This window comes from Paramormyrops kingsleyae, chromosome 10 (genome assembly GCF_048594095.1).
Source record: "Paramormyrops kingsleyae isolate MSU_618 chromosome 10, PKINGS_0.4, whole genome shotgun sequence".
Classification (NCBI taxonomy): Eukaryota; Metazoa; Chordata; class Actinopteri; order Osteoglossiformes; family Mormyridae; genus Paramormyrops; species Paramormyrops kingsleyae.
Genome location: NC_132806.1, coordinates 2,118,207 through 2,144,614, shown reverse-complemented (window position 1 = coordinate 2,144,614; position 26,408 = coordinate 2,118,207). Strand labels below are relative to the sequence as shown.

Below are 26,408 nucleotides of genomic sequence, written 5' to 3'. Positions count from 1 at the left end.
CCTAATAATACTCCATCGTCTATTCTGCACAGAAGTACATTCTTAGACAAGCCTCTCTACAGTAGTATTGCCTAATGTAATGTCTCTGTCTGTGACAGCACATTACAGACTCCCAGTGAGCCGGAAGGGACAGTACAGCTCTCTGTTGGGGTGTCAGGGTACAAGATAAAAAGCGATATCCCAGTAAACAAGCTATGAATTCCTGCAGGCCAACCAGCACACGTCTGAAGTCCTGTTGGGGTCTGTCCCATCTTGTCCTATCCTTCGTGTCTCTTCCCCGTTTGGCCAGCAGGTGTCGGTGGCCATCCCATCTCGTCCCTCCTTGTCAAACCCTTGTGTGTTTCTCCTGCTTTCCTGCCTGCCACAAAGCTCAGTGGGCTTAATGTGTGGCTCCAACTGAAATTGCTGGTTGCAGATTCGAGGCTGCCTTAATGCTAGCCTCATTTGTTTTTCTTGTCATTTGATGTGGACACCTTCACACTGCCTGGAATGCTCCCTTCACATTCAGCTGGAATTCACTGTCTACAACTTCTATCTCCACATCCAAGTTGCTGGGGAGCATTCTTCTTCTTCACCCCAGCAGATGATTTCATCCCATTTGTCCCAGGCTGCCCAATACACATCATCCATCCAGCTAACTGCCTTGGCAATTGGCTTTCGGGTGTGTGACACGTTGAAACTGTCAGCCTGGTCAGAGGGTGAGGCCAAGCGTGCTTGGTGGATGTTAATCCCTTACCTCTCAGCATGAGAAACACAAGGTGTGGTATGTGAGCATGTGAACTGTTTGAAATGTGTGTGTCTCACAGTCAATGCATGAGACCTGAGAGCCCTGTTTTTGTTGGTCTTGGAATTATTCATTGAGTATTTTTCCAGCTTTTCACGGGCAGGTCATGCTGTTTGCTATTATGTGCTGTCCGCATTTACAGGCCCTGAGCAGTAAAAGCCAGCACAGCATCTCCTACACCTTGTCCAGGAGTCACTCTGTGATTGTCGAGTACACAGATGAATCCACCACAGACATGTTTCAGGTGAGGCTGCACATTGATGTTTCGCAAAACAAAGCAAAACTTGGTAACAAAAATGTTTCTAGGAAATACTACTTCTATAGACAGGGATTGACATGAGGCAGGGGACACCCTAGACACATTCACACAAAACACAAGCTATTGGTGATTTAGAGACACCAATCCCCACATGAACACAAGGCCATTCTGTAAATACCACACACACACAGACCCAAGGGTGACAAACAAACCCACAGATAACACAGCAACATAAACACAGCAACTGAGTTAGTGGCCAATAGCACTTTATATGTCAGAATTGTTATCTTGCAGTTTATTTCTGGAGAGATGTTGGTAGGATTTCTATGTGTTTCTAAGGGACTGAGTCCTTAATCTGTTTCACAGTTCAAACCAAAAACCTTCTAGCATATTATACAGTGCTGCATTTCAGACTCAGCATTGATGATTTGACCATTTCTTTGATTTAATTGTGTATAATCCTGCCCTAGAGCTAATAAACTTAAGGGTTTATTTTTTGCAACTTGAACCCTGATTACCGATTGCTTAAGCTTGGCTTGGCGGTATAAATTAGGCAATCTGTCTTTAGCAAGGCTCAGTATTTAGTGTGTTGGCTGCACTTATAGAGAGCAGTGACTCTCAGCATCTGTGAGTGCTGGTGGTTTGCTTAGTAATAAATTTATAGTGAGGGCTGAGCCCAGAGTTACAGCTTAGACGAGACTCTTTCCCTTGACCCTTATGAACTAGGGCTGAAATGACTGAAAGACAGGCAGCTTCTTTATATTATCCTCAGTATCAGTACTGGGGCAGCATCACATTTGTATGTGTATTTAAATACAACATAAATACACTTCACTTTAAAGCCTTTGATAACAAACTTGTTCGCTCAGTGGTTGATTAATGCATTGTGGTGAAGATAGTAGCACGAGTAGTGAAGCAAACTCTGCTATGTGCTGCTTCCCTAAGGCTAGGAGCTCCATTCTTAGTTGAGGTGTAGTCAAGTAAACTTGTGTGAAACTCAGGGGGCAGAATTGGAAGGACACTTGGAATATGTAGTGAAACACTACCCTCTAGTGGCAGGAAGACATAAGCTTTGTGTTGCCATCTGCAAGACAGGGCCTCTGTTGCAGCATAACGGTGTCTTAATGTCATTTCATAATTTTTTTTTGACTCTTTAACGAACGTGTTAGTGTGGTAAACTGGCAAGTGTTTGTTATGTAATATAGTATTTATTAATAATCAGTCTACTTTCAAGGGTGTTCCTCTGCCCCTGTGCCACCCCCATAACCCTGAAATGGATGAGTATATGGAAGATGAGAAAACATTTCAGAAAAGTATTGTACTTTGATAATTTGCTTGTATACTTGTCTGCATATCTGTGTAATGCCTTTTCTTCATCCATGTGGGTGGTTCCACAGGAGCGGGCAGCAAATTGGCAAACAGTCGATGGTTTGATGGACGGGCTTACTACCAATGGGGTGCCAGTAATGCACTCAGCAGGAGACTTTGTGTCAGATCCGGACCCGGGGGTTTGGAGGGTGATCTCGGTGTGCGGCAATGTCTACACCCTGCGGGAAACACGCTCGGCCCAGCAAAGCGGCAGTCTGGTGAGACAAATGAAGCTTTACCCTAGTCATTGTTTTAATATGTCTGGTTGCTGTTACCCTCTGGTTGTGTTGCAAATTGATGACAGTTTAAAATGGCTCACATAAGGAGCTCTGCTGCCATATTTGGCCAATAATAAATTAATACTCTTGTCATTGCTTCCAATCTCATTTAATTTTTATCAGTAAAATTGCAGTTCCATTCAGACCAGTTCTGTTTCCCTCTTCCCTTCCTCTCTTTCTGCTCCCAGATAGAAAACGAGTCCAACTTGCTTCAGGACGGCTCTCTCATCGACCTCTGTGGGGTGACATTGCTCTGGAGGACAACCAGCGGTCTGCATAGCACTCCCTCCCTCAAACAGCTGGAGGTGCTGCGGCAGGAGCTGAACGCGGCACGGCCCCAGTGCCCTGTGGGGCTCAGCACCCACAGTGCCCACTGTGCCAGGGTGGGCCTTTCCCACCCTGGCACAGCGCCATACTGTGGACAAAAAGCAGCCGTGGGTGTACATGCATTGTGGGCATGTGCATGGCTACCACAGCTGGGGGTCGCGGTGGGCACGGCCGGGCGCAGCAGGTACAGCCCCGGCGGTCTCCAGGCTGTGCCCACTGTGTGAGTGAGTAACTATACATACAAGAATATAAGCGAATGCAAATGTACACATTGTTAAACATCTGCTTTTGAAGTTTGACTCAAAAGAGTTGGTTGACGTTATGAACATCAACAAAATCTCCCATTTTTATGTAACCAAATTAGTACGTGACCGATGAGGAATAATGTGACCACAGCTTCAATGGCTGCTCTACTCACAACAGCAAGTAGATGGACCTGACATAGGGATAGCAGGAAGAAGTGGAACTTTTTTAGCGGTTGTCAGGGCCTGTGGTGTTGTGGTGGCTCTGAGACTAGGGATCTGTGCCAGCAACTGGAAGGCTGCTGGTTTGAGTCCCATGATTGCCTGGAATGGTTCAACTTCATTGGGTCTTTGAGTAAGACCCTTAACCTGCAATTTATTCACCCTGGATACAATCTACATCCAGCTCTATAAGGAGGTCCTCCAACTTACAGGGAAAAACTTGGGGGTTGGTGGCAGGATTGGCACTCCAGCCACTGGAAAAATCCTCACACTGTTGCCATTTGGACTAGTGTGGCACTGAGGTATCACCTACTGCACTCAGGTTCTCATCCCTGAGGTGGTGTGGTGGGTGCAGCAATGTGTCTTAGGACCTGAGACAATCTGAGAGGGTTTCATTTGAATAGGAACTGGATGTAGATGGAATACTACTGCCTGGTATTATAATCCTTTATTGGCCAAAGCACAAGTATATAGGAATTTGTCTCTTCACCTACCCTATCTTGCTCTTCATAGCTTGAGGACCACAGCACCAGGTCAACCCTCATGTGGTGCCCCTGGAGCTGGGAGATAAATGGCCTTGCTCAAGGGCCCACAGACTTTTGAGGCAGGGCCTTGAACCAGGAACCTTCTAACCAGAGACATAGAGACTTAGCCCAGTGAGCCACTGACTGCCCCTTACATTTATATGTTAGATAGACACACACTCACAGTATTGCTGCCATATAAATCAATGGCCAATGCACACAAATCCCATTAAAAATTGAAGAAAGAAAAAAAAAACCTCCTGGTTTCACAAATATTTTTTTCCCTTAATCCATACAGTTCACATTTCCACCATTAGCCAAAGAGGAGTCAGAATAAGACAGACAACAAATTCAGACATTTTCAACAAAATCGGGTCTGCTATGTACATTATTGATTTAATGCGGTAAGACTTTCTGTTGAAGATCACAGGCGTGTCTGCAGTGACTCTGTGCCTGCCAGCCCCCAATCCCCCCCCAGACCATTATATTAATAGCTATAAATAGCCCAAGGTCACCTATTTCCTGCACTTACTTATTTAGAAAGCCACCCATGAAGGATGATGAAAGCAATTAAGGTAAAAATGATGCATGCCTGTTTAAAGGCATGCCTTTTCATCAGGACAAATGATCTGTAAATATTTGGGATATTAAAACCTGACATTTACTGATCCTTAAACCGTCAGCTTGTTTACCATCTGGTTTTAATGTTCACTGTATGGACAGCCAAGGAGCGAGATCACTGAACAGATACTGCCACCATAAAAAACGTACATCTAGATAGATGTGCATCTAGAACCACGAAAGTCTGCGGAGACTTTCTGAATGAGCGGGGGCCAACTCTAACACACACTGCACGTCATGAGACCGATCTGCTCGGGCTTAGCATAGCGGCAGTGATACATCAGAGTCACATGACAGCCTCGGCAGCAGAAACACCTAGAAAGCAGTCAGGCATTATCTAAAAAAAATGTGCTATTCATGGACACAACTTTTGATTATTTTTTATTATAGATATCATATATTTATAATATGTACAGATAACAATCATATTGAAACTCAGCAGTGAGAATAGCGCATACAATCAGCCAGAGAAGATGCCAGAAACTACCAGGTTGGTGCCCAGTATTAAATGTGTGTTTATTTTGGCAAGGTAGAGCAACAGAGACGCTTACAAACAACATGAAAAAAATCCCCCTTTTGCTTTATTTCTGAAAAGGAATACTGATTACAAAGTAAGGTTCCATTTCATAATCATATTAATCACCCCCCCGCCCCAAGCCCCCCTCAGCCAGCACCTCTCTGCCCCTTCTTGTAACATTACCATCCTCCACACATCCAAACGCCGAAAACAATAAAATGATTTCTATTGAAAGAAATATCAACAGTAGTCAGAAAGGGGGCAGGTATGCAAACATTCCACAGGTGTTTGTTCTTGTATGTTTATCTAAACGTCGCAGATAGCGTATGAAAATTAAGACTGGAGAACAGCCAGAATGCTACGTCACTATGCGCTGACACAGCCCACTTTGCTGTGTCGTTCTGTCTGCAGACTCTGCAGTCCGTCTCCTTTCACATTTCCTGCTCCATCAGAAGCACGTGGCTGGCCTCCATAGTGGCTCAGTACTTCAGCTCCTCCTTCACAGAAAATCTATCTAATGAGTATAAAGCAATTAAGAGACCTTTGCACAGGCCAGCACATTGGCCATTGTATTTACGCACTTCTTCAAAAGAGCATGGCAGATCACACAGTTGAGGCAAAGGAAAGGCCTAACTGATTCTCCAATCTTCAACATTTCTCACACCGCTTACGTGAAAGGTGACCAAGAAAAAGCATAATTTTTCCATAGTCAGGCTTGTAACAGAATATCATTTTTTTTCCACCTGCAAAGCCACAGGGTAAACCAAAAAAAGTGGGATATCCCAGTGCTTTGACCATTCGGCATTTGTTGATCTTTTCTCATTTGTCAGGCTGATCAAATGGGCCTGATAGATGTCACCCAAAAGCCAACAAAGACAGTTCACGTGTCTCCATCCTTTTGTTTCGAGAGACTTACAGATGTCTGACTAACAGCTCTCCACATGGAGCGCCCAGGACTGCTCTGCATTTCTCTGTTTATCTAGCGTGCGGTGCTTTTACATATTCCATTGTATGTTGATGTTCTCTGCTGATCCTGGATAACCGAGGGGGGCAAAGCGGTGCCTCGGACAGACAAAGTAGCCCCTTTCAGTGCCCTTTGTAAATAGAAGAGCAGCAGAGGATGCCGTGGTTATGAGGTGAGCACTCGTCAGAGCACTACGCTGACTGATGGCTGAGAACCGTTCCTTGTGAGGTACCAGCAAGCACCATAGGTCTCACCAGGCACCCAAAGTACCAAACAATACAACAGGAAAGGCAGAAAGAACCAAACCCCCATTCTACAGTAAACCAGTAATCATGTGTCTACACAAGCAATCGAGATTAAAAAAAAATTAAATAGAAAAGCCATGATACACAAATGATAAGAACCCCATTCTGTTTTCTTTGCTTACAGCTACCTGTACAGGATCTTCCCAGTGTCTTCCCATTCATGCCATCTAGGCTAGCATCAGTCCTGTCTGTCTGTCTGTCTGTCTGTCTGTCAGTCTGTCAGTCTGTCAGTCTGTCAGAAAAACAGTGAGAGCTTCACAGCGAAAGCCAAAAGCTGCAGATGACCAGTCATGGAAAGATCAAACACCATGACATTGTGAGAGCAGCTCCCACACTCTGGAAATGAACAGCTGTGTTTTACTGGTGCATCAAAGAAAGAGGCGAGACCACTGAGCCAGGGCTGGAATGACTTATTCCAGAGGAGATTCTGACACTGGCAAAGACAATTACTGTAAGACCTCCAACTCTCCCCACCTGCGTCTCAGTTGGGGGGAAAAAAAACTAAATTTACTAACAACCACTCCACTCCTTACGGCTCTTATTTTTACATCCTCTTTCATGCACACTTGTTACGGCCAGAGATGGTCCACCAACATCGAGTCCATCCTCTGATCTTCAGGGCCTGTGGTCAAGATAAAATGTCAGTCAGGAGCGTGCCCTCACTCTGTCACTGTCTTCCCTGCCTTTCTTTCGTGGTCCCACCCCCTAACTCAGTCCCCGCCCCTGCCTTTCTTCATGGCACCCTGAAGGGTGAATGGAAGCGACGGAGTTAGGACCAGTGAAAGGAGAGGGCCCCTAGCAGCAGCCTCCCCCAGACGGCCTCACGGGGGTGCTCTCGATCTTAAGATTGGGTTTGTCTCCGCCGGAAGTGGCACCAGGTCCCATGCGCTTTTTAATCTCAGCCGCCATGGTCATGAAAGCTTGCTCCACGTTGGTAGCATTCTTGGCGCTTGTCTCCAAGAAGGGAATGGCCAGCGAGTCCGCAAACTCCTGCCAAGAGACCGTGAACGGTCATTTCAGGTCAAAATAATACCAACTCCTCAAAAACACAACATATTGTAAGGTGAATATTTATCCACTATAGAGGAACAACTTTGAGGAAATTAATTAATAAATCTGTTGGCATGTAGACCATGTTCATCCCTGAGACTAACCTTGGCTGTTGTGTAGTCCACCACTTTCTTGGTTGTGAGGTCACATTTGTTGCCTACAAGGAGCTTATTGACATTTTCACTAGCATAGCGATCTATCTCCTGTAGCCACTGCTTAACATTGTTGTAGGACTCCTGCAGATACAAAGAAAATCCTAAATATAGCTTGTGTCTGGGCAGCATTTTTGCCAAGGTGTACACTACACAAATTATAATATCTACACAAATTATATTATTTAGTTATCACTCTTACAAAAACATCAGAAATTTGTTCTTCCTTCATTACTTCACACACACAATGTCTACTTTGATGTACCAAAAATTATCAACATGAAATGCAGCAGAGCTTTCGTTTTATGCTACAGTCTACCTGTTACACCAATCTGGAACTGGAACACACTGAACATACTCAAGTCAAAATACAAATCAACTGCAATATTTACTCTAAAGTTAATCATGCTGAGTGGAGACTGGAACCTGACCACACCGCTGTTTGAGAGCCGAGTCACTGTTGTGGTGTCAACCACTTTGCATCTCCCCTGTGAATATCCAACTGCTTAAGATCACAAGGGTTATCCATTCCTGCATTATCATTGTTCTCTCCTTTATGATCAAATATTAAATGCGTTCTGTTCTCTCTTCCAGCATTCACTTGGGGTTACCAGCCTAAAATCTTTAAGGAAACAGTCTAAAGAAAGGACCCAGGCAGTGGTCATAATGAGCAGTTAAAATAAATAAATGCCCTCAAACCTGATACGCGCAAAACAACATCAGGTATTTTTAAAACAATTGTATTTTGCCAATTATTTTCAAGCAAATATCACTAAGTAACTTAGCTTGTAACTAAGCAGTTTTTACACAACTTTAGATCTCCTTTTTATAGCTGGAAAGCCCTAAAACATTAAGATGCCCTTTGACAAGCAGCGTCAAATTATGACAACTACAAATGATAAATTTGCAGCATATAGTGCATGGGTTGGGAATAAGGTACGTATGTGTTGCATGGCAAAGCTGACTTCCATCCCAGTGAATCCTTCAAAATATATGGGGAGCAACACACACAGCAGGGCAAATTGAGAACTAAGAAAACACTGTCACTGTTCAATGTCTTAGAGTTCCTTTTTCACAGGTCAGTTTTAAACTCCCAGCAATGTTTTCCAGCTTCATCTAAATCAGCTGGCTTCATCATACTTCTGGCTATGTATTCAGTGTGGGAAAGTCACCAGTTTATTCCCAAATTCATGAAGTTGAAGGTCTGCCTTGAAAAAAATATAAACTGTCCAGTGCCTCCACATTTCAACCTAAGGAGCAGCTGGAAAAACATATTCACCATTAAGCTACTGTAACCATTGTGACCTGGAGTGAAGAAATCAATCACAAAAATTTTACTGGCCACATCTGCAGCCAGATGTGCCTCCAGGTTTACTAGATGCCAACAAGGCCTCGGTTTGCTACCAGATGATGCTACCAGAGATGAAGAGAGAGCTATCAAGTCAATGAGCCACCAGCCATTGATATGGAAATTTTCACCCTTGGAAAAACCCTGCATATTGTTTGGTAGATGTTCTGGTTATGCATGTCTAATGTACAGAATGCAGCCCCTGACCTGGTCTGTGACATCATAAACCACAATGATGCCGTGAGCTCCTCGGTAGTAACTTGAGGTGATGGTGCGAAACCTCTCCTGGCCTGCGGTGTCCCACTATGGAAGAGAGACGAGCCATCAGTCAGCAGCTCCTGCCAATGCAGTGCCCATGCAGGACAAAAGCACTCAGTGGCATGCAGATGGTAACACTGTGTCCACACTTTGCTGTTGGATTTCAGTGTACTGCAATAACAATTTGCAGGTCATAAATGATATATTCTTGTTTGTTATTGTCTTGTTTATGTTTGTTATATTCTTGTGCAAAACACCTTGAATGTAATTCTGCTGGTTAATGATATTGCACAAGTTTTTGACACAACAGTTTGTATGAAACCTTAAGTTAGCAATTTAATACTATAGTTAAGCATTAACATTGGGGATAATAATCTAAATGTTCACACTGCTACATTTTCATTTAAAAGAACACAGAAATTAGTCTCCTTTTCCATCTTTCATCCACACTACCCGAGAGTTTTCAGCCCCCAAAATAGACTTTTTTTTTTTTTTTTAAACACTCTCATGTATACTTCTGAACACTCCATTTCGGAGTTGCAGTGTGGAGGAGTGATAAGTGAGACTTAAGAAAACACAGACTCTAAAGGCGTGCTAACTTGTCCCTGCTCATCACATGGCCCTTCCCTGATTTGATCCCACTAGTTACACCCTCTCCTTGTCTGACTGGTCACCCTACACAAAAGTAAACAGTATTCGAACATGGCGGATATGGCAGTTAAACAGTGTGTTTGTGTTGACTGCTACATATTTGCACAAAAAGAAAGTAATTCACTGGTCGCCGTGGAGATGCATGCATGCCCAATGCAGGCTAATATATGTTTTCGCACAGTACTGTGGCTGTCTCTCATCCATTTCACTTACAATCTGCAGCTTTATAGTCTTGCCATCCAGCTCAATGGTGCGGATCTTGAAGTCCACTCCAATAGTGCTGATGTAACTCTCTGTGTAAGTATCATCCTAAAAACAGACAGACACACAAGCACACAACCATGGGGAAAATCAATATGCACCATGGACCATAGTACAACAATATAGTCTAGTCAATCCAAAGTGAAACTGTCACTACTTTATGGATTCTATGATAATTTTAACTGGCATCAAAATACAGCTGTACTGGGGTTTCTTTGCTTTAGGTGCCTATTTCAAATTGTTTAGCTGTGGCCAACAAAAACATGGAAATCACACACCACTGTACTTGTTCAGTTATAAATTACAAGAATCATTCCAATTTAATTCAGGAAATGGCCACTGCATCACCATCTTGGATTATGATTCAATTTGACATGTGAATTACATATATTTTGCAGTTCAGAAAGGGTTTTTTTCCCTCATTTTTTAAATTTCCACGTGTTGTTTCAGTTATCTTTTTTTTGATCCTTTAAAATTTTTTTTGTTTGTTTGAAAGCAGGTAAAGAATACTTTCTTCCCAATTAAGTGACAAGAACCCCCCCCCCCCCAAAACAACATAAAATATAATAACAACAATAATAATAATTGCATTTCTTTATAAACTTGTATTATTTTGGGGTGCTTATCCAATGAAGGGAACCAAGTAACAGGCCAATGTCTTATATACAAGTAGTAAACATACATACACTGACTGAGCACTGAATACATTACTAAAACTGGGCAGGACCTCCCTTTGTTCTCAAAACAGCCTCAATTTTACGTGGCATGGATTCTATTAAATATTGGGAACATTCCTTTGAGATTTTGATCCATGCTGACATGATTGCGTTATGCATTCTCTGCAGATTTGTCAGCAGCACTTTCATTTGCACATCCCCTTTTCCACCACATCCCTAAGGTGTTTATTGGATTCACATCCAGTGACTAGGAAGGCCACTGAAGAACACTGAATTCATTGTCATGTTCATGAAAGCAGTTTGAGACATGGTGTAGTATCATCCTAGACGTAGCCAGTAAAAGATCGGCAAATTGTGACATACAAGCAACGATCGATTGTAGAGCTGTCACAATTGCTCGATTAAACTCGATTACTCGGTAACTAAAAAGCATCGAATAAAATTTTCCTTTTCAATTACATGGCAATATGGCAGAAGATAGACAAAGCATGCAGGACGAGAGTGCAAACAGAGTGAAAACAACATTAGTGTGAAGGCACTTCACATTAAAAGTAAATGATTTCAGTTGTACAGTGCTACCTCGGCTCACAAACTTACGGTAATTCATTCAAGGACTCAGTTCGCGACCCGAACCAATTTTTCCCATTTGAAATGATGTAAATACAAATAATTCGCTCAAATAATATGTTTACAGAAGGCAGACCAATACACAATTGAGCATACACTTGTTGGCGGGCTGGTTGCTCGAAAGATGCCAAAACACGGAAAAGAGAACCACAAAAAAAAAAAAACTAAACAATTAACATTAGAAGACTGAATACAGTAATTTTGAAAATGTGATTTTTTTTATTATACTGTACATTATCTTCATATGCCTAAAATTTTTATGAACATTTCGTGATGCCACGCTTTGTATGGCGATGAACTTCTTCTTCCACTCTAAAATTACACATGCACTGACTGGACAGTAGACTACACAGTCTAACCCCCCAACTCATAGACTTCCTTCTATCAACTGTGCAATATCCAATATCTAAATGGTATTGATAATTACTGTGCAATATCTGTATACTGTACAATATCATTGCTCTGTGTCCAACACACACTACTCAATGCACATGATAATAATTACTGTGTAATACGTAATGTGCAATAACCCACACTGCATATCACACTGTATATATATATATATTTAAAAAACCCTATTTAGTTATTCTTCCATATGTATATAGCGATGCAGAACTTTTTGCACTATTTGTTTATTGTTTGTTGTGTGTTCTACATTAGGCCTGTCACGATAACAAATTTTGCTGGACGATAAATTGTCCACGAAATTATCGCGATAAACGATAATATTGTCCATCTGAGACCATTTTCATCTAGAATAATGATAATGGCATAATAATGCACATACGCCTTTCAAAATTCAGAAACGTTTATTTTTAGACTATTTAACACTGAAAATGGAAAACATTTTAAATATCCACAATAACAATGAACAAAACAACCAAAAACAATAAAAGCAATGGACTCTCAGTCTCTGTTAACAAAAAATGCACTTGAATAAATACCAAAAACAATAAATAAAATGGATGTAAACAAAATTGCACTTCAAAAAATATTAAAGAATAGGCTCAACCAAATTTTCAAAACCCATTCCCATCCCGTTTAGTCCCGTGGGATGTCATTCCCGTACCGTTCCATTCCTGTCAAATTTCAAAAAATCTTCTACCACTCCCATGTTTTTCATATATTTCCGTTAGCGCTTGTTTTCCGCGACCAGAGTGGCAGATATTTTTGACTAGGGTCCTGGGAAAGTTGCACCAGCATCATACTGGTGCATGCCATGGCAGAATTTCAGAATAGAAAAATACGCAGGACTTTATTTAATGTGCGGTTAGACGCTGTTAGAGACAGTTAATTTATCTGTGACAAAGCTCTCCAGTGAGTGTCATGTCCCGATCATCCGCTCTTTCCGTGTGCCACGCCCCCTCGTTAACCCAGTGTGGATTCCCTGTGTTTACCAGCTGTTCCTGATTGTTGTCAAACTTGTCATTAGTCCATTGTATTTAGTCCGTGTTTCCGTTTGTTTCTCCAGTCCTGTCATTGTATTGTAATTCTGCTTTACCGCTAGTGTGTGTTCCTTTTGCTCATTAAACCCCGCATTTCCCCGATGGATCCTATATGTCTCCTCGCCTCTGCTTCCCCGGTCAGCGTTGTGACAGTGAACCTACTTCCATGCTGCAATGTGAACATTTGCCATGTTCCTAAAAATTCTGTTTATTGCACAGTGTCTGACCACACAGACCTAGATCATACTGGACATATCAACTGGACATATTTTCCACTATTACAGATTGATGTCTTGCATATACTGATTTTATCGATTACTCAAGAACATACAATATAATTAATATCAATTGTTTTCACTGTAAAAATAATTCCCATGGTTGTTCATTCTCATTCTTACTTAATATTTACTTTTTATTATACTACGGGACCGTTGAATGCTTGAATCTGATTGGCTGACGAACCTTCTGAGGTGTGCAATTATTTTCAGGGAAACGCACGGCGAACGTAGTTCCAGGCAGCTCTCTTGACCGCATTACAGTTCCATATCACTTCGCATAGTTAACTGTAATAACGGAAATTAGCATACAGTACCTATACAGCACACAGGACTAACAAAAACAACAACATGACAGACGATTTTCCGAAAGTAAATTTTAATATTTACGGTGAATATGAAACTTTCAACAACTGGGCTGCAGCAGTATTAGACAGTCCAGATGAAAAACAACATAAACGGAAGCGGACATCAAAGGCAGCCGGCAACGACAAAAGACATAAAACGATCAGCGAAGAACAGCTAGACAGTTAGCCTAGTGTAGCAACTTAAAGGCTACACATGACATTTCTCACTAGCGAGGTAATAACAGCGCTGCATCTTAAAGCAGACTTACAGCTTAGAGACGGTGCTTCAGAACACTGTTGAGGGACACACAGAGGTAGCCTAATTCATACAAGCTCTCTCTCGCTCTCTTTCTAATAACTTCATTATTAACTGCATTAGTCTGCTATCAACGGCTCAAGCCTCCATTGCCAGCTTTAAAATGACGTTTTGGAACTAGCAAAAGAGTCGTTGGATGAGATGCGGAAGAAATAATCCTACTCACAATAGCGATTTAAGTAGAAAAACCGGACGAATCCCTTGAAATATATCATCTGATCGATGTCTTGAGGTGTGGCAACCGTAGTATAAGCGGAATAATTGACTCCGGACCGTTGAATTATTAGAAAAATAATGCACACCCGAGGTGTAACGGAATAAGCGGAATAACCACCTCGGGTGTGCATTATTTTTTTAATAATTCAACGGTCCGGAGTCAATTATTCCTTACATAATATATATAACGAACCGAATCAGGCTTAATCAAGATAGGTGATCTATCACTTTAACGATCCCCAAAATTAACCTCCTGGACCGGACAAATACTAATTAACGAATGATTAAACATTATATGCGTCTCTTTTTGTATATGTTTTCTAAATAAGACCGCGTGCCCATACCCAACTGTAATAGCGATTAAAGCGATCTATTCTTTAGTATTTATGTTAAAGACATTTATTTTATTACTGTTGTGGGATTAATCTTTGGGAACACTTAAATTTAATAAGCACAAAAACATATGACATAAACACGACTGTATTTTGTGTTTTACGGCTTTTTTGGAGGACACCGACTCCGCTGTTGTGAGAATTACTGACTGTCTCGTTGTTCGAATTCGTGATTCCCCCCGCTCGCGTACCCCCTACAGCCTCTTGCTTACCCCAGGGGGTACGCGTACCCTAGTTTGGGAACCGCTGTCCTACGCTAAGGAAACGAGAGTTGTCATTCAGTCCCGGATAACAAACAAGTATGCAAATGAAATTATCGCGGCCGGAAAAATTATCGAGGTCATTTTTTTTATCGTGCGATTAATCGATTTATCGACTATCGCGACAGGCCTATTCTACATACATGTTTGCACTAGAGGAGCTGCTTTTAATGTCATTGTACATGTGTATAGTGACAATAAAATGCATTCTATTCTATTGTTTGTACTGTAAACAAACAATATGTAGTTGCCACTATGTGTGAAAGGAGAATATAACACAAATAGGAGTTACTTAATAATTTACGTTATTAATGAAGTACTGTAATTTTATGTGTAGATATGTGACTGTGAAAAACCATCACAAACATGTTTATCAATCACTGAAAAGGTACCGGTATAACGGAACATTCTGTCTCTCTCTATTTCTTTCTTTTTTCAGATATTTGACTTCTGAAGAGATAGTAAAGACATACATCTACAACAATTTTTTTTATACATTCAACCATTCTTGGGCATAATATACACTTCGTGTTTCGGGTGGTCCTTCGGGGTGCTTTTGGGGGATATTTGTGTGTTCGAGAACCGGTACAAAAGTTTTTCAAACATCTGGTGCGTAACCCGATTTGTTCGTGAACGGGGGTCTGTACTACGAAGCAGGGTTACTGGCTTATTGGGGTAACTTGTCGGATTTAAGGTAGTCTGCTCAAAATGTAAGTGAACGAATATGAACTCCATGTAAACCGTGGTACCTTAAATCCGACAAGTTACCCCGATAAGCCAGTGACTCCGTTTCGTAGTACAGGCCACAGGACTGTTCGTGGGTCGAGGTACCACTGTATTACAAAGTAGAACTTGAATATCACCACCAGGGCTTGTCCTTTAAGGCAGTGGTTCCCAACCCAGTCCTCAGGGACCCCAGACAGTCCACATTTTTCCTCCCTCCCAGCTCCCAGCCAATCAAGGACAAGGGGCTGGTACACCTGGTACAGGTGTTGGGAGCTGGGAGGGAGCAAAAATGTGGACTGTCTGGGGTCCCTGAGGACTGGGTTGGGAACCACTGCTTTAAGGTGCGCAATTGCGCGTGCACGCCATCACGCGCCTAAAATGCTGAAGAGCTGCGCAAAGAAATGCGCGCCTATCAATAACAAAGAATTAAATTGTACACGCCTCATAATTTGTCACGTGACCACTCGACGCTCCACGGAATTATTCATGACAACAATGGCGTCGAAAAAAAGCATGGATAGCAAGGGTCATCTGTGTCAGAATGTTTTTGGGGAGGGGAGGGATGGTTGTTGTTAAATAATTAATTCATAACGAATTAATTAATTGTAGCCTACCGTTTCCACTACCTGACCCGCATGGTCTTTGTTTTACCCATAACCAAACCATAAATAAATAAAGATAAGTTACACACAAATTACCACCTGTCAGTCACTTTTTCCGCGGGACTCTGGCATGAATAGGCACAGTGATCTGTGTCGTTATAATGGCGTCGACAAACTTGGTTGGTAAAAAAGGTGCAAATTCACCTTTCTGGCAATACTTGGCTTTAGACCTAATGAAACAGGACAGCCACGAGATACGTCTGCAGTGGTGTGTAGGATTTGCGGTCAAGTTATCCGCGCAAAAGATGCGCAGACGTTCTGTTCGTTATGGTAAAACCATGAAAAAGGCATATTTGGTGTAGTTTATTTAATCTAATTTAATTAAAATTATTTTGATTTTTTTTCTGCTGTTTCTGTATGCCTCATTTATTAATGTAAACAAACTAGTTCGTGTAATTCGTTTGGAGTTCACTGTAATTTGTATTGTGATCGCTAACAACTTCCTTGTTATTATTTCCTCATAATAATAATAATAAAATAAGTAAAGATGCGGAAATTGAAAGCATGCATTTAATTTGGCTATATAGTGTGATTAAGTGTGTGTTTTTCGTGAGCTGGTTACTGCTGCGGCAGGGGTGGGGCGGAGGATCGCGATGTCGGCTCAGCATCGTTATGTCTATCGGCCATCGGCGATGGACGATGGCATCGTCTATCGACCCAACCCTATTGTCCAACTCTTAATATTAAGCTATTCCCACTCCTAGTCCTAGTCCAACAGCAATATCCTTGGCTACTGTCATTACTCACCCTGTGGTCTAGTTGCAGATTCCATCCTGGAAGGCAACCTACTCAAAACTACTCACTTAAGAGATGGCATCTTCATAACTAGTTAGTATTAGCTGTATACATGTTAAGGATTGGCTGCTGCTGGGATCGACTGCTGATGTGTTCTTCATCCAAGAATGAAGTTTTCAGAGAAGACACTGGCTAACAAATGCAATTTCAGTGGAGAAACAGAATTTGGCTCATACAAATTATTGGATGCCATCTCTAAGTTTTGGCCCATATAATCTTAATATTATGGTGCTCTTCCCCTCTGAGCCTTCTGCAGCAAGTGTTGTGCAAATTGAGGACAATCTCCAAAGTATTGATGCAAAAAAGACTGAATTCTGAATTGCAAATTTTATTCACCAATAAAAAGTGATTCACTTTAAATGGGTTTCTACAAAATACGTTAAAGCATTAAAACTAGGACAAAATTCTCAACTAACACTAGGACTACAAAAAACAGAAATATGTACAAATACAAGTACATTTTGACCCATTGCACCAAAGTCCAAGCACATTTTAGGCTAACAAAAAAGGTAAAATTGTGCACCTAGCACTTATAGGGTGCACAAAAAAAATTGTGCACCTAGCACTTTTTAGGTGCACAAATTTGTGTGCGCCTGCATTTTTCAAAGGACAAGCCCTGCACCACTGCACAACTGCAAAGCAAATATATATACATCTTAAAAGAAGACATTCAGATTTGACGGACTCAACCAATAATGCGAGATTAACCACAGATATGTCCCATTTAGCCTCAGGAAGTAGACTAGCCACTTTGTCTTAATTTATTTTGCTTATTGTGATTCTTGATTCCTATATATCAAAATAATCACTGCTAAAACAAAGGTTTCCCCGTCACTTAGCCATGTCATTTTGCATAATACGGCACATAATAACCAATTAACATTATTTTTTGTTAATGTATTGCGTGTTTTGAAAGGGGCTGAATGAGACCAGAGAAGTATCACATTGTGATATTTAGAAGTAAAAAATTTACTATATAACCAAATGAAGAACTTATCTGCCTTTAACTTACCGTATTATCTACCAACAGTCTGTCACATAACTTGGTGGTGTAGACAGTTGTGGCAATAGACACAAAGCTCTCTCAACAAAATCACTTGTAATTGTCACAATAAAATACAAATATTTCGTTACAAAAGCAGCGGCGATAAACTGATTTTTAAACCTATACTAGATGAAAAGGAACTGTCATTAACCGATTATTATTATTGCATGTGCATGAAATACCATGTTGATATTAACATCGCACATCGTAGAAGCCTAGAGGTACAGTGGCGAACTGGGTAGCGCTGTAGTCACACACCGCTGTTTGTGTGGGAGGAGTTTGCATGTTCACCCTGTGTGTGGGTGCCTCTTCGGCAGGTCCGCCGAATGTGGCCTTTTACGAACCTTCCTAGACATTCTGTTGAACCTTGGGAGAACCTTTAGGGAACATTTCCTGAAGGTTCTACTAAGGTTAGGTTTTTGTATCCTTTTACAAACGTTCTGTGAATGTTCCCTTGAGGTTATTTTTTATAGAACCATAAAATAACCTTTAGGGCATATGGGTTAAATGCAGAAGACACATTTTGTTGTGCACTGTGTACTGTGGTGTGTCTATCAATACTGACAGGATTTCTAAGATTTTTTTACTATTTGATTCACATATTTAACTTTCAACATAAGCTAGCTATGCAGACCTGACAGGATTTCTGAGAGAATTATATGTAATGCCCCGAAACTCTAATTAACTAGGAGCAATGAGCTTCAACATGATGTTTTCTGCACTTTAGTCATACATGTCCATTGAAAATGTATTATCATGTTAATGTTATAATACTGGAAAAAATATCATGACACGCAGGGCTCTCAAGTTTCATCAAATGTTTAGAGTGAGATTTCATTTGTTAGGGCCAGGGTAATTGAAATGTTCATTTTGGCTGCAGTGACCCATCGGCACCAACCATTTCTTTACAGTGTTATTTTATTCACTTATTTTAAATGTATTTTGGTATCTATCATTATAAATATACAAATGTATAATACATATGTTGTATAATAAAAACACATTTGAACAAGCTAAGTGAAATGTTTAATTTCTGTTTCTGATATTTAGTTATGTAGTTCTGATCATTCGTTACAAGTTGTTTTAAATTTGTACATATTTGGAATTATTTTGGTTTTTTGGTAGGCTGGTTTGGTGTTTTACTAATCCTTGTCGAGAATTGGGGACAGAATCACTATAATATTGAATTATTCGAGTCCAGGAGCAGTAATTTCATAATGCCAACTGTGGATATTTGAACTCCAATCTGCTTAGAAAATTGAACTGATAAACGTTACACAGACCGTACTTTGAACAATATGTGGTTGCTGTACTGGCAGCAGAGCAGGGCAGACCATGAAGAAACACTGCATATCCAGTAATTGCTCTGCTGTGAGGAAACCCGGTAAGACATAAATAATAAGAAGAAAAAACTAGGCAATGCCATATTCTAATATACATTTTGTATATTTACCACAAACTTTAAAGAATGTCAGAGAAACGTTTGGAGAACGTTCCGCGAACAGTACACTTTCTCAAAAACGAACCTTCCGGGAACGTTAAGAAAACTTTCCTGAATTTCATTAGTGGAACATTCGCTTAAGTGCTCTTGGGAACGTTCCCGCACCGCTCAGTGGTGGAATGTTCGCCAAGCCGAAAATTGTTTGCTGGGAATTGCAATGTTCATATTGTATTATATTATATTATATATTATTTATAAATGATTACTCGAATCGTCAGATTAATTTATTAAGGATGTTTTAGAATTTGCACAGATCATATTTAATACGCACTTGGATGAGGCTTCTTTATGTCACACCTGGTCCATGCTTTACAAGTAAAAATTACATGAACGTAAAATTAAAACATGCAGGTAACAATATGCATTCAATACCCTAGATAATGGATATGTTAATAGTTTATACAGTTTTATACTGGACTGTCCAGGGGCTTGAACTCCGAAATTCAGTCCCACTCCAGTGAAACAATGAACTTCTTCGTTGAAATTTTCTCCGATTTTGAGCTTCATTGGTTATGATTAAAAGCCGAAATATTATTTTATGGCAACCAACGTTAATGCATTAACAGGCTGAACCCTTTGCTATTGAATACAAAAGAATTAGTCTGCCCTAGGTATATCTTAGTTCTGAAATACCTTTTTAACAGATACATTTGTACTTTGTTGACGCAGTATAAAAATCCATGTCTACAATGTGAAAAGTTGAACTTTATTGTGAAATATAGTTAAATATTGTGAAATAATATATTATTTTATAATAATTGTTTAATGAAAATCATTAGAAAATACAATTTAAAAGTTATACAAGTTGAATTCTTCTTCTCCTTATTTTAATTTTCGGCAGACTAAGCATACGGAAGAGATTTACGTGCTTATTTAAATAAGTTGCAGGAAAGTGAGATCAGTTGAGACGCATGCGGAGACGCACGTTAATGCCAGGTGTGAACGGGCGTATTTAGCGCCGTCTGCTTGTGATCTAATCACCCAGGACTTATGTTAATACCAGGTGTGAATAGGGCCTATATCTCATTTTATATTTCGATATACCGTAAACATTCGGTGTAGTGTCCAGCCATAGCCTCAGAAGATATTCAAGATTCATCAGACCAGACTATGAATTTCCAGTCTCCAGCTGTCCTGTTTTGATGAACCTGTACCCACTGCAGCCTCAGCTTTCAGTTTCTGCCTGACAGGAGTGGAACCTGACATGGTCTTCTGCATTCTGAGATGTTTTTCTGCTCACCATAGTTGTGCAGAGAAATTATCCGATTTACCATAGCTTTTCTACCTGTTAGCTCAAAACAGCCTGGCTGTTGTCCTCTGACCTCCCACATGAACAAAGCATTTCTGTCTACAAAACTGCCACTTACTAGAAGTTTTTTGTTTTTCGCACCATTATGAGTAAACTCTCCAGACTGTTGTGTTTGAAAAAAACAGGAGATCAGTCATCACAGAATACTCAAACCAGCCCATCTGGCACCAAAAATCATGCCAAGGTCAAACTCACTGAGATCCCATTTTTTATCCATCGTGGTGTTTGATGTGAACATGAATCTGAAGCTCCTGGCCAGTATCTGTATGATTTTATGCACTGCACTGTAGCCAGACTGATTAGTTAATTGCATGAATAATCAGGTGTATGGGTACTCCTAATAAAGTGCTCAGTGAGTGTACTGTATGTATTTCATTATAAAAACAAAATTAGTTACTCCAAGCCTTTTACTGTTATTTAATAACCAAACGTAGTTAAAAAAAAAAAAAAACTGCAGTTCATAAGATGAACTTTGACCTTGAAAAAAGAGACTTATTTATCTAAATGGAATTTCACACCATGAAAAAGTATTCTATTAGAGCTTTCCAATTTCCAGTATGAGTAACACACATGCCTAATTTCATCCAAATCAAAAATGGAAATTTGAATTAAAATGGAATGACCCACACGTTGCAAGTATAAATTAGTACAGGCAAACAGACATTGTTTGGGTGCCATTCATTTGGCATTCCTATCAAAACATAAATGACCAACCATTAGCTCATACCTGTAGCCAGAGGGAGATGGTTCAGGTCCAGAAAGTAAAAATCCAGACCAAGGTTTCAACCAACCAGTTGAGGATAATGAGTCACAGTCACAGAGTACTCAACTAGCTGGTTGAAACAAAATCTTGGTCTGGATTTTTACTTTCTGGACCTGAACTATCTACCTCTCCCTGTAACATATGAAACCGAATCTATTAATACAAATTCATTGCTACTAATATTAGGGCTGGGCAATATGGCACACATATCACAATGATTTTTTCCATATCAGCTGATTCTGATAATTATAATGAAAAATTTCAGAATTATTTTCAATAATTCAATATTTGAGACTATATTTATGCTTAAAATTCCCTTAGGATTCCCCTTAAACATGGAAGTGCAAAGTGAAATCTAATTTCAATAAATGAATCATATAACAATATAAATGTTGTCACAGGGGGTAACACTAGTAATATGCCAATAGTAATATTTATTGCTGAGGTTTTTTCTCTGACCACCTCGCTGCTCAATGTGGCGGTTTGACATTACTAGTAGAGCTGCCACCTGTCTCGTGCCAATAAATAAAATGAATGAATATGGGACGCAACTGAAAGTTGCCACAGTGATTGCTGGTGTCTGTGACTGTAACCTCTTGTATTCTGTATGTTCTCCTGGAAGGCATTGCTTTGAGTGATGAAGTTAATTAGAAGTATTTCCAGATTTATTTGGCACAAGGTATCAGCAGAGATAACAATACACAGCACCAATCTGTTGTGTGTCCTGGGCTTCTTTAACATGGCGAAGTACCGCCACAGCACTGACGTATTTTTATTTGCTTTATCCACAGTATCTCCTTTTTAAATAGATGTTGTGGCTGCTGACACCGATAAAGTTTGCTCTGAGGGAAACTTTCTCTCCCACGACTCACGGGTATTACCAGAACAGTAGTATGTGAGCTGCTCTCAATAAACCTTACTGTGCATTTGTTGTGCAGAGGCTGTCCATTCTCAAAACACTGTGACTGCCGGCAGGAAAGGTTATTTATTTACCCGCTCTCCCAGTGAATTGCACTGTTATTTTGACTGTTGTCTTTCAGCTCCCTATCTGCCTTATTGTACTCTCTCTTGTAAAGTGACCTTGGGTTTGTGAAAGGTGCTAAATAAATGTATTATTTTTATTATTTGTTCAATAAATCCCTGTTTGATTGTTATGGCTGTCTGTGCTTGTGCTCCATTGCTGGTTCTGTCAAGCAGTCACAGAGAAAGTGACTTCATTTCATATCAAACTTATCAAACATTTGTTATATGGATATTTGAGAAAAATATATTGTGATAATTATCATTACTGTTTTATCACCCAGCCCTAGCTAATAATTATAAATCAACATGCAACAGCACTGGGTCATTCTGGCACAACTCAACAAATGGTCTATGCTCAACCACCTCAGAATAGAACCATTTTGTGGCATTTTGTTTGCCCCTGGGCCAATATGAAAAATCCAAAGTTTCTCTGCCCTGACTCATATACTTTAAAAGTTACACTGGCTTGAAATTCAATTAGACTTTTCCTTCGTTCACAAAAATGATTGGTCGGCCATTTTCAGATGCTCATATTTTTGCAATGGCACCTGAAAACCCCTAGGCATCTCACAAATTCCAAATATATATTTATAAAGCTTGTAGCATGTACCCAACTGAAGATTAAAAATTCTATCTCTAATCTGTCAAGAGGCCTATAATCTCAAAGGGTAATAAAATATTGTCACTTTCATTGTGTCATTTGAAAGTTCTAGGTTCCCTTTACAACAGAAAAAAAACAGAATGGTATTTTCTGTTAAGGGATTATTGAGCTTCAAATTGTCAATAAAACCCTTAGACTCAATAAAAACCCTTTAGCGAATGAAGGAAAAATCTCACTGTACTTCAAGCCAGTGTAACTATATGAGGTAAGATAGAGAAATGTTGGATTTTTCATACTGGCAAAGATGCAAACAAATTGCCACAAAATGGTTCAATTATAAGATGGTCTAGCGTGGATGATACTAAATATTTGCTGAGTTAAGCCAGAATGACCCCTCTGCATTGACTAGTCATTTAATAATTTGGGAGCATTACATTTGGTTGGCTATATGGGATTTTGGCAAATTACTGTTACAAAGGTGGAGTAAAAAATCAGTTCTTTGTAGCTGATGAGAAAGCTGGGGTTTCTAGAGTTTCAGAAAAATACACACACATGAAGAATATTCTAAAGGAAAACAAAAGTATAATGAAGTACCAAATGAAAAATGATATAATCATAGCACAGTTCCTTCGTACACCTAAGTGACAACTGTGGATTCAGCCGTCCAATTGATGCAGATATATACTATGAATGGTTTTTCCAGTTACAATGGTTTCACAAATATATGTCTGTGCACAGGTCTATTCCTAGACCTTACCCAGGAAGTGTATCTGATTAAATTCAGCATTAGAATCAAAATTAGTATGACTTACTCTGAATCTGAGATGCTGAACAGAGTCATGCAAAACATTTTAGGTGAGAGATAAAAACGTCATGCTTGTTAGCAGTACTCACAGCAAATCGCAACAAGAGGCAGGATTTGCCCACACCAGAATCACCAATCAAGAGCAACTTGAACAAGTAGTCACTGTAAGAACAGGAAAATTCATGAAAGAAAGATGTATCATTTTTCCATATAAGAGAATAAATAATGCGCAAGCAAAGTTAAGTAAATAAAAGGTCAAGGTGATTGAACTATAATATATGTCATGCCTGAACATCACTATGCTGTATTCTGTAATCTTTTAGCAGTGGTGTAACAGGCATTTTACCATGTGTGCTCTGTAAACTTATACTAGATCTGGTATGCCAGGTTGCATATGTTGCATTTCATCAGTAAATTACAAAATTACCACATAACCTAAATAGTTGATCACCACCTTCACATAAAACAAGAAGGTGACACTTGTGACTCTTGCATTTTTTTTTTACTGTATATGAAGCAGTTTAGGCAAGAAGGTACTGGATTTACAGAGATTTCCTACAGTGTTCCCTAAACAGTAAAATGATGCACAGCGCAGGTATGTATCTTTGAATTGTGTACTGTGATGGTGTAACCGCCCCCCATCCAGCAGTGGACATTACAGTGATGTCATATGACCCTTCAAAAACCCTGTGTGTATCACTCACCTCCCCCACAATGAAATCAAGATGCCATACCTTTCTAATAAGTAGCTAACGATGCAATTTGTGTTATCCAAATAAATCCATTTTAACTGATCTTAGTGTTAATGATATTCGATGCGCTGCATAATTTACTTATTGGTCTCTCAATTAATAGACGTTCACGGGTATAATAATAATCAACAAATTAGCAGATTTGTCGAATTAACTACCTGTTACTGTTAAGATGACCACAACGGAACAATCCGGGTGCATGAGCTAACATTTTCAGCGATGTGGCTACTTACAGCCACGGGGCTGGCCGGACAAACAGGCCGCCTCACACATGCAGGACGCAGGATGCACGACATGACAGCGTGTGACAGCCGGTCCGGCTCTGCTGATACCCTCAGGCATGGCATACGCCACTCAAACCATGACTAAATAGCTTTTGTTTTGGCTCAGGGAGTACCCTGCAGCGTTCTCCCGTAGTTGCAACCTTCGCCAACTCGATGAAAGCCACCCAGTGACCCTGGGTGCCTACCGCTGTACTCACTATTCAGGATTCATGGTCTGCCTGACGGTCGGGTTTCGCGTCTCCTCCTTCCTGTTCTCTCAGCGCTCCTCGGCAAGCACACAATGCTGTGCACTTCGCTTCTTAGTATTCCCTGAAAGGGTGATACTTTGCTTGCGTTTGATTGATTGATACACGACTCAAAGTTAGCTCTTTTCCCGAAGGTTTATTATCTCTTTTTTCCGGTCACCGCTCCCGTTTGGTTCCAGACACAAGATGGCTGCGCAGGTGCGGCAGTGACGATAAAGGACGTCGCCTTATGGCGGACATAGAAATCCTACACAATATAGAGTGACAACCCTCAGACTGTAATTTAAAGCCCCCATAATGCACAAGACCCAATGTGTCCCAATATGTTAGAAAGGGGGCAAATACTTAGAAATACCAAAGTAGTAAAACCTGAGATTTCCCTACTTTTGGAGACATGTTTTGAGGTCCCCATTTCGACAACCTGTTTTATACAAATCTGTGAATGCAATCAAAAAAGTAAAAATGCCAAAAGTTGGTTACTTATGGTTAAGGTTAGGGATGAGTAGAGGTTAATGATGTCATGATTGGGGTTAAGGTTTTTAGCATAGAAATGAATGGACGGTCCCCATTTAGATAGGAAGACCAACATGTGTGTGTGTGTGTGTGTGTGTGTGTGGGACGGGGGGTTGTTTTGATGTTGTGGGGACCATTTCTTTTCGGAAACTCAGTTTTCTGAAACTAAATTGTGACTGCAATCAAAAATCTAAAGATGCCAAAAGTCTTCCATTTTGTTTGGTTGCTTGCAGTTAAAGTTAGAGCTGAGTAGGGGTTACGGTTGTCATGGGTTATGCCCATAGAAATTAATGGACGGTCCCCACAAAGATGGGAATACAAACATGTGTGTGTGTGTGGAGGGAGGATGTGTGTGTGTGTGTGTGTGTCTTTGCCTGCCATCCTGCTAGAGGTGGGAATTACTCCTGACCTGGCTTTGTTACTGTTTGTGTATGTATAGTGCATTCATGTATGCTTGGATTACACAGGCATGCAAGGGTTATTGAGTAAAGTAGTACTTTGTCAGAATGATCAAAAATCATTTTATAGGCCAAAATTTCAATATTTCTTCATAAACTAAACAATGTTTTTTTTATTTCAATCTCTTTCAGACGTTATTAAATTTTTTATAAAAATATAAAAGCACACATTGCTGCCTATCAGATAACTTCAACAAGTTACCAAATGGATGCAGAATCAAAGGTATTCATTTTGGCCTG

The 26,408-nt window shown here is 40.3% G+C and overlaps 1 protein-coding gene and 1 pseudogene across 1 annotated transcript; one reads left to right on the top strand and one right to left on the bottom strand.

Annotated features, from left to right (window-relative positions):
* Positions 1 to 716: 716 nt before the first annotated feature.
* Positions 717 to 3,275, top strand: LOC111858520 (E3 ubiquitin-protein ligase pellino homolog 3-like; annotated as a pseudogene).
* A 1,718-nt stretch (positions 3,276 to 4,993) lies between these two features.
* On the bottom strand, positions 4,994 to 25,415 carry rab1ba (zRAB1B, member RAS oncogene family a). Its single transcript, XM_023840353.2, has 6 exons — positions 25,150 to 25,415; positions 24,006 to 24,078; positions 10,084 to 10,179; positions 9,169 to 9,264; positions 7,566 to 7,697; positions 4,994 to 7,401 (listed from the first exon to the last, which is right to left on the bottom strand). Exons 1-6 carry the CDS (start codon positions 25,161 to 25,163, stop codon positions 7,207 to 7,209), a joined length of 606 nt encoding a protein of 201 aa, XP_023696121.1. The 5' UTR covers positions 25,164 to 25,415; the 3' UTR covers positions 4,994 to 7,206.
* Positions 25,416 to 26,408: the final 993 nt, after the last annotated feature.

Coding starts and splice junctions, on each gene's coding strand:
- rab1ba (XM_023840353.2), bottom strand. Junction 10,180..24,005: donor GCCTCTTGTTGCGATTTGCT/GTGAGTACTGCT, acceptor GTCTGTTTTTAG/GATGATACTTACACAGAGAG. Junction 7,402..7,565: donor TGGACTACACAACAGCCAAG/GTTAGTCTCAGG, acceptor GTCTCTTGGCAG/GAGTTTGCGGACTCGCTGGC.